Source organism: Caenorhabditis briggsae (assembly GCF_000004555.2).
Source record: "Caenorhabditis briggsae complete genome, chrIV, whole genome shotgun sequence".
Classification (NCBI taxonomy): Eukaryota; Metazoa; Nematoda; class Chromadorea; order Rhabditida; family Rhabditidae; genus Caenorhabditis; species Caenorhabditis briggsae.
The window spans coordinates 16935974-16952355 of NC_013487.2; the positions used below are offsets into that span (position 1 = coordinate 16935974).

The window sequence follows — 16382 nt, forward strand, 5'->3', positions numbered from 1 at the left end:
AAAATTTATTGAAGCACCGATGCAAGACACAAGTACCCTGATGGAAGAACAATTATTAGGTTTTTGGGGATTACTGTAAGTGAAAGAGAGATGGTTTGAAGTGGATTGGGATGGCCACCGGATGCGATATGGTTTTTTGGGGGAAATTGGGAGTAATTAAGTAATTAATTAATTAAGCAAATCTTATTCCGGATGTATCCTTTGCATTTGTTTCCGTAGAATATACCTGTCCACCGGCTCGTAGGCCACCAGCCCCTGTAAAATGTTTAGATGAGGGGGAGACATGTTATAGAGGGGGGTACAGCAGGGGGAAAAGCTTTTTTGGGCATTTAGGGGGATGGTAGGTTTTGATGGAAATGTACATTTTAAAAATTGAATTTTCTAGAATTCTTTTGAGCCAAAATTCTAGTTTCTATGATTATTTTGAAGCCAGTTATAGGATGTTAAAGTTGGAGATCGTTAAATTCCAGATTTTTTAAATTCCAGAAATTCAGAAATTCAGAAATTGAAAAATTGAAAAATTCAGAAATTCAGAAATTCAGAAATTCAGAAATTGAAAAATTGAAAAATTCAGAAATTCAGAAATTCAGAAATTCAGAAATTCAGAAATTCACAAATTCACAAATTCACAAATTCAGAAATTCCGAAATTCAGAAATTCAAAAATTCAGAAATGGAAAAATTGAAAAATTCAGAAATTCAAAAATTCAGAAATTCAGAAATTCAAAAATTCAGAAATTCAGAAATTCAGAATTCAGAAATTCAGAAATTCAGAAATTCAGAAATTCAGAAATTCAGAAATTCAGAAATTCAGAAATTCAGAAATTCAAAAATTTAAAAATTCAGAAATTCAGAATTCAGAAATTCAGAAATTCTTGAGAATTATTTCTAGCCCAATTTTCTAGCTCAATTTTGAATCAAGTTATAACAAATTCCATCAAAACCTATCATCAATTTTTCGTGGCCTAACTTTTTCAAGCAAAAAGAAAACTAGGCCATATATTTTCTAAAAAAAACACGAAGTGCTTTGTGAACCACTAGAGGCGAGAAATGATAAGAGAAAACTGCCAAAAACGATTCTAAAACATACCTTCGAATAAAATAAAAATTATAATGCAAAATATATATAAATAGATAAATAGATATATATTGATAAATAGATAATAAGTAGACACACAAAAAAAAGAATCCAACTAGATATATATATATACAGATAAGAAAAATATGTTCAGAGATTTCAGATTTTTTAGGTCTGAATCTCCGATGGACCCCCTTGACTATACTTGTTTTCATATTTGTGTTTTCCTAAAATAATGAAATTCTTAATTCTACTGTTCCTTCTTTTCTAGGCTCCCTAGATTCTCAGTTTCAGACGAACTTTTCTGTTGTTCCAGCTCTCTGGCGATCCTTAATCGCCTGTAAGATGCACGAAGACGATCGGCGGTCGACGTCGTCAAAGAATTCGGATGCGAGTCGTCGTTGACTGATTGGAAGGCTTTCACGACGCGAATCTGAATGGAGGAAGGGCAAATCACGTGCAGTTCTATTTAGATAGAGAATGAGCAATGAGGACAGGCGGGATATGGCGGAGGAAGAGGTGGAGGAACTATAATTGTTTTGGAATTTTTAAGTTTATTCGAATTTTGAGTCCTGCTGTCAACTTCCAGTCAAAAACTAGATTTCGAGCGGCATTTTGAACAAAGTTACAACGGTTTCAAAGTTAGCATACCGTAAAACCTGTAATAGAATGGTCCCCAAACCTTGAGCCAATTTATATCGTTTCCTGTCAAATATGAAAACGTTGTCAATTGATAAATTGTTTATCATAATATTATTAACATTTTATCAGTTGACCCATTCTTCATATCTCTTACAGTAACCGAGATAAACTAGGTCAAAGTTGACAATGTGGAGGCCATTTTATTACAGCAGTTGCGGTATACGTATTTCTCTCTCTCTCTCTCTCTCTCTCTCTCTCTCTCTCTCACTCTCAATTTCTAATTTGTAAATTTTAGTTTATTTGAACCAATAATTTTTTCTAGTCATTTCTAGCCTAGAACCAGATTTCTAGCACAATTTGGAGCAAAGTTATGAAGGTTTGAAATTCAATGGCGCGAATGAGAGAGTGCAGAGAAGCTAGAGTAGCTGTATGTCTGCGCTCTCTCACTCTCTCGCTTTTTAAATTGTAAATTTGAGTTCATTCGAAACCGCTAAACTTTTCTAATCATTTCTGGCCAAAAACCAGATTTCTAGCTGAACTTTGAAGCAAGTTACAACGGTTTGAAAGTTTCTCTCTCTCTCTCTCTCTCTCTCTCTCGCTCTCTCACACACACACACACATACACTAACTTTCTATGACTTTTCCAGTCATTTCTATCTTGCAAATTCCAAATAAAAATCACAAAATCCACAGTAAGCGGCATATTCCTCTCCCCCAAATCCTCTACCATATCAGCCAGACTTATGCCAATTCCATATCAATTCCAAAAATAAATCCAATTGCTATACCTGCGTCTGCAATCGTGTCAATCCGAGCAACCAGAGAACCTGTCCAGGCCGTTGCTTATCATCCACCACTTGTCCGTCCTTCATTGGAAGCTGCGACGCGGTGCTAGGCATATCGTACTCTCCAGAGAGCATGATAGACGTCGGTTGCACGTCTCCTTTTCCGAATCGGAACGATTTGGGAAGGATTGATGCTGGGATGCAATTGATGATCTGAAACCGTGCGGAAACTGAGTGTGACTACTGTGGGACACATAACGTGCAAAACGGATCCAGAGATAAGATTCAGACCTACCTGTCCCCAGAAGAGTTCTCCGATTCCGCAGGCAATGCAGATGATCCATTGGGTCATGTCCAAGGGAGCAGTAGAGAACCATTGACCTCCGAATTGGACGATAAGGATGTGAGAGATCAATGTGGTGATCCAGATGACACAGAAGATTGGGTTGGTGAAGATTCCCTAGAATCAGGATGCTATAATTCATGTCGTAAATTTAGAACTACTCACCTTGAAGACATTTCTCTCTCCATGAATCTTTCTGGCGTTGATTTCGTTGACCAGCGTCATTAGCACAAATGCATTGAAGATAATTGTGAAGTGGGCACTTGGTGGTGATCCCAATGGAGCATTTCTTCCTGATGGAGTATTTGGAATCAGCTTATCTCCCCAGAACATGATAGCGAAGAGAATAGCAAGTTGGTAGATGGCATGACCAACAATATTCTTAACCATAGTACGAGAAATCAACGATTTGGTACGCCCATATGGTTTACGGTTCAAGAGGTCTTCAGTTGGCATTTCAGTGGCCAGAGCAAGCGAGGCAAGAGTGTCCATGATAAGATTTACCCAGAGCATTTGGACAGCTTTGAGTGGAGAGTCACTGATGGCACATGCTCCGATGAAGGCGATGGTGACGGCTACTACGTTGACAGTGAGTTGGAATTGAAGGAATTTGGCGATGGAGTCGTAGACGTTTCTTCCCCACATGACGGCTTTGACGATGGATGAGAAGTTGTCATCGGTGAGGATGATGTCGGATGCCTCCTTGGCAACGTCGGTTCCGGCGATTCCTGGAATCAATTTATGACTTTTAAAGACGCATAGGGTAACATTCAAGATGGGTCGTGTTTATACTCATTTCAAAGCTCATGAGATGCTGATACTAAAAATGTCAATTTCATAAAAACCCGATCAAGATGGGCGAAGTTCGGTGACTTTCAAGATTGGGCTAAACCCTCCAGATTCGTTGAGGTGGGGCATGTTTATACTTATTTTGAAGCTTATGAGATTTTGATGCCAAAAATATAAATTTTTGTAAAGATCCGTTCAAAATGAGCAGAGTTAGGTCCCAGGCCACAAAAGTCAAAATTCTCTGAATTAGGTCATGTTTATACTCATTTTGAAGCTCATAAGATGCTGATGCGAAAAATATAAAATCTATGAGCATCAGATCAAAATGGGCGGAGTTAGGTCCTTTCAATATTTGATAAAGTAGGTCTTGTTTATATTCATTTCAAAGCACATAAGGTGCTGATGCCAAAAATCTAAATTTCATAAGTTTTGGATCAAAATAGGCGCATTGAGGAACTTTTCAGAACTGAAGGCCAACATACTTCAAAATTAGAAACTAAAAACTCACCCATAGCAAATCCAACATCAGCCTTTTTCAACGCTGGTGCATCATTAGTACCATCTCCAGTAACAGCCACAACTTCTCTGTTCTTGCTGACAGTCGAATCGATAATTCCCTTGACCAACACATACTTATCCGATGGTTGAGCTCTCGCCAACACTCTGAGCTTTGGCCAGATTGCATCCAACTTCTGTTGGTTGACCTTTCCATCGGCATCGCGGATACGAGCATTGAAATCTTTTCCTTCAAGAGCCAAGAAGTCTCCTCCAGGGGTCATAATTCCACATTGAGTGGCAATGGAACGAGCTGTATTGATATTGTCTCCTGTGACCATTCTTACTGTAATTCCAGCCTTTTGACACTTGGCAATAGCTGCTGGCACTTCTGGTCTGACTGGATCCTGGATTCCCATCACTGCAATAACTGTTTGTCCCTCTCTGACCTTCTCCTCATCTTCCCAATCGATTTCTCCATCGTACTCCTCTTCATAATCGTGTTTCTTAGTTCCAGTTGGTACTAGATCCTTGAATGCCAATCCAATAGTTCGGAGACCATCTGAAGCCATAGGTTCAATAACATTCTTGGTCATAGTAGCGGCCTCTTTTGGTCCGAATGGTTCGATTTTTCCAGATTTGCCGAAAATGTAGTTGCATCGAGTCAAGATGATCTCAGAGGCTCCTTTGGCATAGATACGGTACTTCTTCTCTCCCAACTCGATCACAGTCATCATAGATTTTCTGGAACTGTTGAATGTGTAAACCTTGTAGAGCTTCTCCTCTGGGAATTGTCTTCTGAGGTCCTCGTAGCTTCTTCCTGAATCCAAAATGAATCCAAGGAGTGAGCATTCTGTCTTATTTCCGATTTGTCCTCGCTGCTCTCCTGGATTCTTTGGTGGGACGACAGTCGAGTTGTATCCACTGTTGCAGACGATTCCGTTGAAGAGCAAGTCGCGGGTCGATGGGTCCATTTGCTCGTATTTTGGAGCATTTCCTTTGTAGAACTCGTCTGAAAAGAAATGGAAAATTGGATTTCAAAAACACCTATTTTAAGCCGAGTTACACTAATTTAAAGTTGGTGGCCTAGAAACCCGATAATAGGTAATTCTAGGCCACGATTTTGAGTCATATTTTATATTAGTGAATTAAGCTTGTTTTTTGAGTTTCAAAACATTTTTCAAAACTCAAAAATATCGATTTTGAGCCGAAATATGACCATTTTAGTCTAATGACCTAGTTTTGGGTTTCTAGACCGCTTTGTAGGCATTCCCTTTTCTCCATGATGGCCTAGGAATCCAAACTTTTTAAAAACTAGGACATGTTAAATGCCAAAATGTTTGGCACGTTCGGCTCATTAGAATGCATATTTAAAAACTTGAAAGTACCTATTCCAACTCGAGTTACATCCATTTGAAGTTGATGGCCGAGAAATCCGAAAATAGGGGATTCTAGGCCAAGATTCTAAGCCAAATTTTATAACAGCACATCAGGATTGTTTTCTGAGTTTCAAAACATTTTTCAAAACTCAAAAATCTCAATTTTCAGCCGAGTTATGACCATTTTAGTCTAATGGCCTAGTTTTGGGTTTCTAGGCCACCAACTTCAAATGAGTGTAACTCGGCTTAAAATCAATATTTTCAAGTTTTGAAAAATGCATTCTAATCAGCAGAACATGTCAAACATTTTGATACCTAATATGACCTAGTTTTTGAACAGTTGGGATTTCTAGGCCAGGCTGAACTGGAGGATGGGGATGTTTCTAAAGCCTAACGTCCAAGGCTGAAACTCTGCTTAAAACTAAGCTACAAGCTCACGACCTTCAAATCAAATGCTTCTCTACTGATAAACTCACTATTGATAAACTGCTGAACGCAAGTCATCCGATTCGTTGTGAGTGTTCCAGTCTTATCCGAACAAATCGACGTGGCATTTCCCATTGTCTCACAAGCGTCCAAGTGACGGACCAAGTTATTATCCTTCATCATCTTCTTAACAGAATAGGTCAAAGCCAAGGTGATAGCCAATGGAAGACCCTCTGGAACAGCAATGACTAACACGGTGACTCCGATGATGATGAAGTTGACAAAGTGGGAAATGTCACTTGCCTGAAATAGGGAATTCAAATATTTCTAAGGTTGAAAAGAGAAACACATCAAGGGACAGTCAAGAAGTTCAGAGAGCATGCCCAGAGAAGTTCCCACCCTTACTTGGAAGGATTTTCCATCAATGGCATAGTTGGAGATACAATGTCTGATCACTAAAATCAATACGGTGGCAGCGGCAACCACTGATCCGATATATCCGATTTGAAGAGCCAAGTTAGAAAGTTTGGATTGAAGTACAGACTTGGTCATTCGTCCCACATCCTCTCCATCATCGGAGGGTGCTGCTGCAATCTCTGCTGTCTTTTCGATTCCATTAGCCAACCCATTTCCATGAACTGCTCCGTTTCCGTTGGTAAGTGTTGCTGGTTCATCTCTCTTATCCTCCTTCTTCTCCTTGGCTGCTCCCAACAAGCTCATGATGATTCCAGTCTGACTGTTTAATCCGACAGCTGTTACCAAGAATCTTCCGGATCCTTCCATAGCGTGTGTTCCGGAAAGGAGAACTGGATCGAATTCTTCGGATTTTCTGATCAAATCTGATTCTCCTGTGAGAGAGGATTCGTCGATTTTAAGATCGTTGGATTGGATCAGAATTCCGTCTGCTGGTAGAAGATCTCCGTATTTGACACGAGCAATGTCTCCGACGACAAGCTCATTGACTACGATATCCAAGGGCTCACCATTTCGGATAACTGAGAACTTGTGCTCAGTTTCGATCTTTGATTGGAGACCTGGAAGTTGAGAAGGAAGGAATGAAGTTCAGAAGTTTATAGGGGGCCTACCTCTGAATTGTTTTTCTTTGGTCCAATCGTTGAGTGCTGTGACGAGGACTACTACAAGAACGGCTACAAGAATGGCCACTCCTTCAATCCAACCCGCTTCCGATTCTGATGAGTCGTTGCCTGAAAAAAGTTGAAGATCATCTCCGCTTCAAAACACCATAAAGTTTAAGCTCAATTATCTCAGTTACTATAAGAGATATCAAAAAGTGGTCAACTGATAAACTGTTTATCATAGCTTGAATAATGTTTTATCAGTTGACAAAATTTTGATATCTTTTGAAAGAAGTAAGATAAATCGGCCGAAAATTGGGTTGGTAGTCAAAGCGCGCGCTCCCAAGAAAGAGACGCAGAGAAGTTAGCGCGTCGTGTTTCTCTGCGTCTCTTTTGGTTTTAAATTAGAATGACTGTATTCAGGGAACTATGAGAGTTAGAGAACTAATTTTTTAATCATTCGATGGGAAATTTTATTATCTTTATTATCTTTATTTTATTATTTTATTATCTTTATTATCTTTATTTTATTTTTTATTATCTTTATTTTATTATTTTTTTGATATAAAAACTGACAAAAACAAAAAACCTAGTTTTGAAAATTTCATCAAAAAGGGACCAACTATTAGTAAATTTCCTACACAAACGTTTTGTTTTTGCAAGTAAATTATTAATTTTGAAGATAAAATTTCCATTGTAGCCCATTTGCCGCGCCTCTGGCGCTTCAAACAGCTGACTGGTGCGCCTTCGGCGCTAATTTACCGATTTTTACTAACTTCAAACTTCGAGCCGGGTTTTCTCGGTTCCTGTCAAAGATATAAAAATGTTGTCAACTGATAAAACGCTTATTATGATATCAGAAGTGTTTTATCAGTTGACACATTTTTGATATCTTGCACAGGAATTGAGATAATTGAGCTCCAATTATAAGTGGTACCGTAATTGAAGAAGCCTACCCTATACATGTTTTGAGCTCAATTATCTCAGTTCATGTAAGAGATATAAAAACTGTCAACTAATAAAATGTTGCTGATATTATGATAAAGAATTTATTAGTGGACACATTTTTGATATCGGTTGCAGAAACCGAGATAATTGCGCCTAATTGGCTCACTAGAATATAGACGGAAATCCGTCAGATATTAATACTAAAAATGCGCTCTTAAAATGTTAGTAATTTTCAGCCAAAAAAATTTCAGAAAAAAAACTCACTGGCATGCTCAGCTGGTGGTTTATAAAAGGAGAGGCCCAATGAGACCAACGCCGCAACCAATAAAATGACCAATGTGATATCCTGTAAAGCTTCCCAAGCTAACCGCCAGAAGGACTTTGATGGTGCTGGTGGGATTTCATTCTTTCCAAACGCATTTCTCCGATTTTGTAATTCTTTCGAATCGTTCGGCAGACCATTGATCGGATCTGTTTTCAACTTTTGACACAGTCCCTCTACACCGTTGTATGTGCTGTTTATCTGGAAAAAAAATTTGGTATTATAAAATTTTTTAAATTGAAATTTCATCTCAAAAAATCAAACTCAAGGTAAATAAAATTTCCTATCGAATGATCTAAAAATCAATTCTCTAGCTCTACTGGTTCCCCAGATACAGTCGTTTTAATTTAAAACCAAAAGAGACGCAGAGAAGCGAGACACGCTAGCTTCTCTGCGTCGCTTCCTTGGGAGCGCGCGCTTTGACTCCTAAAACTAACTTTGAGCGGATTTATCTTGCTTCTTTCAAAAGATATCGAAATTTTGTCAACTGATAAATTATTTATCATAATATCCTAATTTGTTGGTATTTTATAGATTCGATTTCAAATATTTTTAATAGTCTTTTAAAATACAATGAAAATGATCCAATTTCAAATCGGTTTTTAATCCGAAATTGGAAATTTGATCCATTTTCCCTTTTATGCCTCAATTGAACCAAAAAAAAGTACGACATAAAAAATGAGACCAATTTTTTGACGGTTTCGATATACCAAGTCGGATACGGTCAATTTTCTTACGGAACAGGTCAAGTGGCTATAGAAAATGGCAAGACAAGATTTTGATTTTGTCTAGGCTGGCGTGTCTTTGGCGCTTTTTTAAAGGTTTCAAGGACCACCAACTTTGAGTCAGTTTTTCTCAGTTCCGATGAAAGATATGAAAAATCTATCAACTGATAAAATATTGCTGATACTATAATAAACATTTTATCAGTTAACATATTTTTCATATCTTTTACGGAAACCGAGATAATTGAGCTTAAACTTACACCTCAAACTTGTTAGAAGTGTCGAGCCCGTTTTTCTAAGCTGGTGTGTTTTTCGCGTTTTTAGGCTTTAGAAAACTTAAACTTTACGAAAAATTTGAAAATTGCTCACTTTCTCCAACGCCTCGGCTCCTCGAAGCTCCATGAGGAGTTTGAGCTCCGCAATGGAGCAATCATATTCGTCTGATGATGGCATCCTCACGCCAAGCCGAACTGCAAATCGGGAGGGTAATTGGGATGATAAATTACGGTAAATTGCGAGAAAAACGATCAAAAGTAAGTGGAGGACAGGCGGGAATTCAAAAAGAGAAGCTGAGGCAAGGAGAGAGAGAGAGAGAGAGAGAGAGAGAGAGAACTTCGAGACCTTGTAACTTGCTTCAAAATTGAGCTAGAAGCCTGGTTTTTAGCTAGAAATGACTAGAAAAATCTAACGGTTCTAATGATTATTACCTGGAAAACATTCCAAAAAATTCGAATTTTCTATTTCAAGTCCCTTCTCAGCTACTTCAAGTCTTTGTACCCAAAACATTACACCTCCCCAAGGGTCAAAAAAGCTATCCATTGTTCCTTCTAATCAATGCTGTCACAAAAAATGATACCTTTTCAACAGAACCATACACATACACAAATACACAAAATGTATAGATACATTGCGGTATTGAGACTGAAGGGGGGAGGGAGGACAGGTTATTGTAATTGGACCAGCGGACGGAGCGTCGACGGACGTCAATTGATGAAACAGAAGAGGGAGAGAGAGAGAGACGCAGAGAACACAAACTGTATTCTTTCGTCGGGAATTGGGGATTTTGTTTTTCGTTACGTAATCAGTGAGAGAGAATGATTACCAATCACTACTGATTCAAGAGAGAAGACCAAAAATTTTGTTGAAGAAGAAGAAGAAGACGTCAGGGCGTGCCTTGTTATGTAATTGAATACGACACTACTACACAGGTAGGTCAAAAATGAACATTGGGGATAAATTTTGGCTTTTTCAAGGAGCTAAAAACGTTTTTCGTAATGAGAACCAAATTTTGATAAAAATTCCGCATTTTCTCAAAATACGCTCACTTTCAGCTCAATTGTCTCGGCCCCTATGACAGATATCAAAAATTTGCCAACTAATAAATTGTTTATCATAATATCAACAATATTTTATCAGTTGACAGATTTTTCATATCTCTTTTAGGAACCGAGATAATTTAGCTTAAAGTTGACAGTGTGGGAATCCTTCGATCATAGGTCTAACTAGACACCGTAAAACGTTGAGCTCAATTATCTCGACCCCTATGACAGATATCAAAAATGTGTCAACTAATAAATTGTTTATCATAATATCAACAATATTTTATCAATTGACAAATTTTTGATATCTTTGATAAGAACCGAGATAATTGAGCTCAAAACAAGTACAGGGTAGGCTTCTTTAAATAGGATAACACTCATAATTAGAGCTTAATTATCTCCGTTCCTTTAAGATATATCAAAAATTTGTCAACTGATAAAATGTTGGTGATATTATGACTAACAATTTAGCAGTTGACACCTTTTTGATATCTTTCAAAGGAATTGAGATAATTGTGCTTAATTGGCTCGCTAGAATAATGACCAAAATCCGAATAACGCTTCTAAATGTGATGTCAGATATTAATACTGAAAATGCGCTCTTAAAATGTTAGCTCTCAGAAAAAAAAGCGGAAATTCGAATTAGGGTTTTAATGTGAATAATGCTGATTTCTTTTAATCGATTATGTTATTTTAGGACATCATAGGAACATTTCCAGGTAAAACTTTTAGAAAGGGGTTTCTAGAAAATTGAAATTTTCAGCAGATTGGAAGGTCAAAGACTTAAGAAACTAAATTTGTCACTTTTTCACCTGTTTTCATTTAAAACATTTAGCGATCAGGGCTTTGTTTTGGTCAAACTAGAATTTCGAAATTTCTCAGTCTCGGAATTTTTTTAAATATAAACTTTGAAACTAAATTTCCAACACCAATTTAGAGACGAAATTTCATTTCTAACCGGCCTGTTTGCCGCGTCTGCGGCGCTTCAAACAGCTGACGCCTTCTGACTGCGCCTTCTGCGCTGTCTCAACTTAACTCATTAACTCATTTCTACAAGGACCCTCGAGATTTTAAATTTGAGCCGATTTTTCTCAGTTCCTTTCAAAGATATGATGTTCATCATAATATCAGCAATATTTTATCAGTTGACAAATTTTTGATATCCTTCATAGGAGCCGAGATAATTGAGCTCGAACTTTAACATAGTAAAAAAAAACGATGAAAATTTGTAGTTTTCTATTGTAATCAATGAAATCCAATTGGACAAGAGCGGTCAAAAACCCTTCAGAAAACCGGCAAAAAAAAGAGAAAATAGACAAATCGAAGGAGACAAGTGACAAGAAAAAAGAAGGAAACTACACTTTGTCATTGATACGGATGTCTGTATAGTATTCGAGATTGGAGATTACCGCATATTTCACTTTGAGCCAATTTATCTCAGTTCCTATTAAAGATATCGAAAAAGTGTCAACTAATAAAATATAGATGATATTATGGTAAGTTTTTTATCAGTTGACATTTTTTGATATCTTTTGAAGGAACCGAGATAAATTGGCTCAAAGTTAAAGGTTAGAGAACCTTGCTATTACAGGTTTTACGGTAATAAGAAACGGAGCATATAAGAAAGGGAGTATATCAAATTGAATAAAAAATCATGAAGTATTGATCTTTAATGCTTAAAACCCATTGTTTTTATTTATTTTATAATAATCAAATTATGATACAATCCATATTTTTTGATTCTTCCGTTTACGACTGTTGCACTAATCGTTCCTAATGACGTACTTCTTCAAAAAAATTCATTGATCTACGGTTTTTATAATATCACAAAAAATAGACTATATGCCAAATGTCCCCCCCCCTATGTACTAGCACCTGATACATAATGGTAAATAAGTCATAAAATATTTCCCTTCCCCCACCACCTCTCAAGTGTCAAGTGTTTGTACCGCGATGTTTTTGTTATTATTACATTTTGTTTTATTTCCGAAAAAAAATTTTTTTTTGACTTTTCGATGTTTTTCCTTATCAGCTGATAACACTGGGTCAGTGGCAAATCAGGGAAAAAGTTATAGAGGGAAAAAATGCAGGTGAAATTTTAAAGAAAAAATTCTAGAGAATTCTGGAAGATCTCTAAAATTTTTGGCTTGTTTATTCCAGCTTTTATATAGCATACTAGGGGAAAAAACACTGGAAATCTAAAAAATTAAATTATTACGCATGGAAATTCGATTTGGTTGGTTTTGGGGCGCACATCTGAACCGGTTCATGGGTATAAATAAAGGGATTCTTTTTTGGAAAATGTCAGATTTTTGGGAACAAAAAAAAATAGAAAAAAATCTTCTTAAAAATTGGAAGAATAAGGAGTTTTCAAAGATTTTTTAAAAATCGAAAAAACATTTTTTTGACATTTTGAGGAATTTTAAAGGATTTTTGAATTTTTTTTTTGAATCTTAAAAAGAATTTTTGAAAAATCACAAAAAAAGTGTTTTGAATTTTTTTCAAAACTTGAAGTTAAAAAATTTAATAATAAAACATTTTTTTCTGAAAGTTGAAATTTTGCAAAATTACTAAAAATATAAATATTACTGAAAATCTGAAAAATTAAAAATTTTTTAAAAAATTAAAATTATTCGTAGGAATCAAAAAAAATATTTTTCGATTTTCAATGAATTTTTCAAAATAAAAAAAAAAACATTTTGAATTTTAAATGGATTTTCGAAAATTGTAAAAAATTGTTGTGGAATTTTTATTTTCAAAAAATCGCAAAATTTCAAAAAAGTTGGATAAATCATAATCTACTGGAACAGATGATTTTTCATATTTTAGAGTCTTTATGAGACTACAAAAATGATTTATAGGGTACGAAAAATACTAGAAAATTGTTTTCAAATAATAAAAACACAGATTAGACAAAACCGCAATATCCAGAATTTCTGAAATTTTTGAAATTCTAATTTTTATCAAAATTTCAAAATTCAACAAAAAAAAATCGAAGTTAGGAACCCTTCAAATGCACCCACGCAGATCAAGACTCAAGTTTTCAAAAAAAAGGAAAAAAATACTTCCTAGCTCTTTGGAGAAAAACATTTCCAACTGAAGAGGTCCGCCGATGGAAAAAAGTTTCTCAAGTTTCTCAAGAAGCCAGGAGAGAACCGGAAATTTGAAATTTCCGGTTCCCATCCATTTTTTAAGAAACTCCCTCCATCTCTTCAAGTCTTAAGAATAAGGCAAAAAATGTAAATAGTAAAAAAAAGACGCAAGAAGAGAACCCGTGTGGATTTTCCCCCCTTTTTTTCAGAGACGGAAGACATTCAAAGACATATCTTAGGATGTACACATAGGATATATATTCCAGGGGCAGGAGAAAAGAAGTAGAAGAAAAAGAAGAAGAAGAAGGAGATGATGATGAAGAAAACGACCACCGAAAATTCCCTCTGCTATTATCTCTTATAATCCCAAAAAAAGGAGATGACTAGGAGGGGAAGAGGAGTGATAAGAGATAACACATTATCACTTTTTTTTGAACTGGACAGTTTCTTTTTAATTTCACAATAATTGGGGTAAAAAGTAGTATAATATCTGAAGGAAGAGGATTAAACTTTTCGTATCTAATCCATTTGAAACTAGTGGTGCATGTTAATCTTGGATTGTGAGATTAGGGTTGAGAAAGTTTGTCTGGATCCCCGGATTTGAGAGCGCACTATTGATTTTTTCTAGCTTAAAGATTTTGAAAAATTGCCTTTTTCCCGCCTTTTAGTTACTGTAATCGAAGTACCTTTGAACCTGTAATAGGGGCACCCCAAACTTTGAGCCCGTATATCTCATTTTTTGTGAAAGCTACAAAAAAGTTGTCAACTGATAAAATGTTTATCACATAATCAGAAACATTTTATCAATTGACAAAATTTTAATATCTCTTACAGGAACTGAGATGTTTAGGCTTAAAGTTAAAGGTTCGGGAGGCTCTTAAAAATTGGCTGCTTCTAGGAATAGTTTGATGAATTTTCATGAAATTTGGAATTCTGAAATCAGCGAATTATAGAGATCTTTAAAATTCTAATAATCTCAATTATTAACAAATATTTGATTTCAAATAGTTCAGAATTTAGTTAAAAATTTAAACTTTTTGAAAACTGATTTTTTAGGATTTGTGGATCTGGCAAAATTACAAAATTATATCTTTAAAGTCATCGAATTTTGATTTGTTAAATCTCAAAATTAGCTATTTCCTAAAAAATAAAAGTTTTTGTAAATACATAAAACATGCCTAAATTGATCCAATTATCGTAAAACCTGTAATAGAACACCGCCAATTCTGAGCCAATTTACCTCAATTCTTGTTAAAGATATCAAAAACGTGTCAACTGATTAAAAATTCTGATATTATGATAATCAATTTATCAGCGGACAATTTTTCATATCTTTGACAGGAACCGAGATAATTAAGATCAAAGTGCACGTATAGGGTTGGCTTCTATTGAAGCAACACACTTATTCTTTGAGCCAATTTATCTCGGTTTCTATAAGAGGTATCAAAAATGTGAAAACTGATAAAACATTGCTGATATTATGATTAGCAATTTATCAGTTGATAACTTTTTTATATCTATGACGGGAACCGAGATATACGAGCTCAAAATCGATAGAATCAATCGCAGGTTTTATGGTATTTTGAAAAATGCTGTAAATGTTTTTTTTCCTGTCCCAAGATTCTTCTTATTTCAAAACATTTGAAAAAAAAACACTTAAAAATCATCAATCATAACTAATTCTTCTTCCGTTCCATTCAATTTTTTCTCTCACAGTGACTCACTTTTTGTTTTCCCCCTTCTTCTTTTTCTTCTTCTTCTCCAACTATAAAATATTTTCAATCGTTTCAAAATTTATTGGGTTTTCAAACCTGTTTCCTTTGGTTTCGATCCTGTACGGGACATCTGGACATCCAGACAAACCGAGGGACAGATAGATTGGACACTAATGGAAATATAGTAAAGCTCGAAAAGTCAAAGAGAAGTCGAGTGGTGTGTGGTAAAGGATGAGCTAGACTTCCCGGAAATTGAGTCAAAAGCACTAAAAAGCGCCGAATGTCATAAAGAAAAAAAGTTCCGATATTTTCTACTTTTTTAATTTAAATAATGCAAAAAATTGAGCAAAAATGGATAGAATGAGCCTAAAAATCCAAAAAAAAATATTTTGAAATTTTGAAAATTAGTAAATGATTTCTAGATATGATATTTTTTCAGGAGGTTGTGTTTTTGAAAACCTTAAAAATGACCTAAATCCTCTTTAAACTATCAAAAACTTTCAAAATTTTCGAAAACACCACCAGTTAAATTTCATGACCTTACCGTAAAACGGGCTCCGCTCTGTCGACTTTGAGCCTACATATCTCGTTTCCTGTGAAAGGTATCAAAAAATAATTTACTAATAAAATGTTTATCATAATGTAATCTACAATTTATCAGTTAACAATTTTTTGATATCTGTGACACAAACCGAGATAATTGAGCTCAAAATTAGGATGAGCTTCAGTACCCAACAGTCTCCAACATTTAATTTGAAGTCAATTTATCTTGGTTCTTATCAGAGATATCAAAAGTTTGTCAACTGATAAAATATAGGTGATATTATGATAAACATTTTATCAGTTGGCACTTTTTTGATATCTTTGACAGGTACCGAGATAATTGAGCTCAAAGTTATCAATTCGGGAGGGGTACTTCTTCTACAGGTTTCACGGTATTTTTCACTTATTTAGGTACCAAATTCCTTATTTAGATCGAAAATTCTTCAGAATAAAACCAGAATAAAAATGGCTTATGATTGCCAATTTCATTTCTCTACAAGGTGTTAGATTTCCGTTTCGAAGCTCGGGAGATGCCTGCGTCTCTCCATCTCACACACACTCTCTCTCCCATGCTCTGGATTATAGTCACAGCTGGAATCTACTGACTAGTGTGTATTTATATGAACAAGTATCCATGGTATCAGCTGAGAGTGAGAGAGTGTGTGAAGCTGAGAGAGTGTTAGAGAAATGAGAAAGGTAGAAAAAG

General features: G+C 35.6%; 1 protein-coding gene across 1 annotated transcript; it reads right to left on the minus strand.

Moving 5' to 3' along the window:
- Positions 1–172: 172 nt before the first annotated feature.
- Positions 173–9460, minus strand: CBG22506 (the record flags this gene model as incomplete). Its single annotated transcript, XM_002634862.1, has 11 exons — positions 173–255; positions 1378–1510; positions 2508–2717; positions 2800–2964; positions 3013–3575; positions 4145–5143; positions 5987–6239; positions 6342–6970; positions 7022–7141; positions 8225–8483; positions 9377–9460. 11 exons carry the CDS (start codon positions 9458–9460, stop codon positions 173–175), a joined length of 3498 nt encoding a protein of 1165 aa, XP_002634908.1.
- Positions 9461–16382: the final 6922 nt, after the last annotated feature.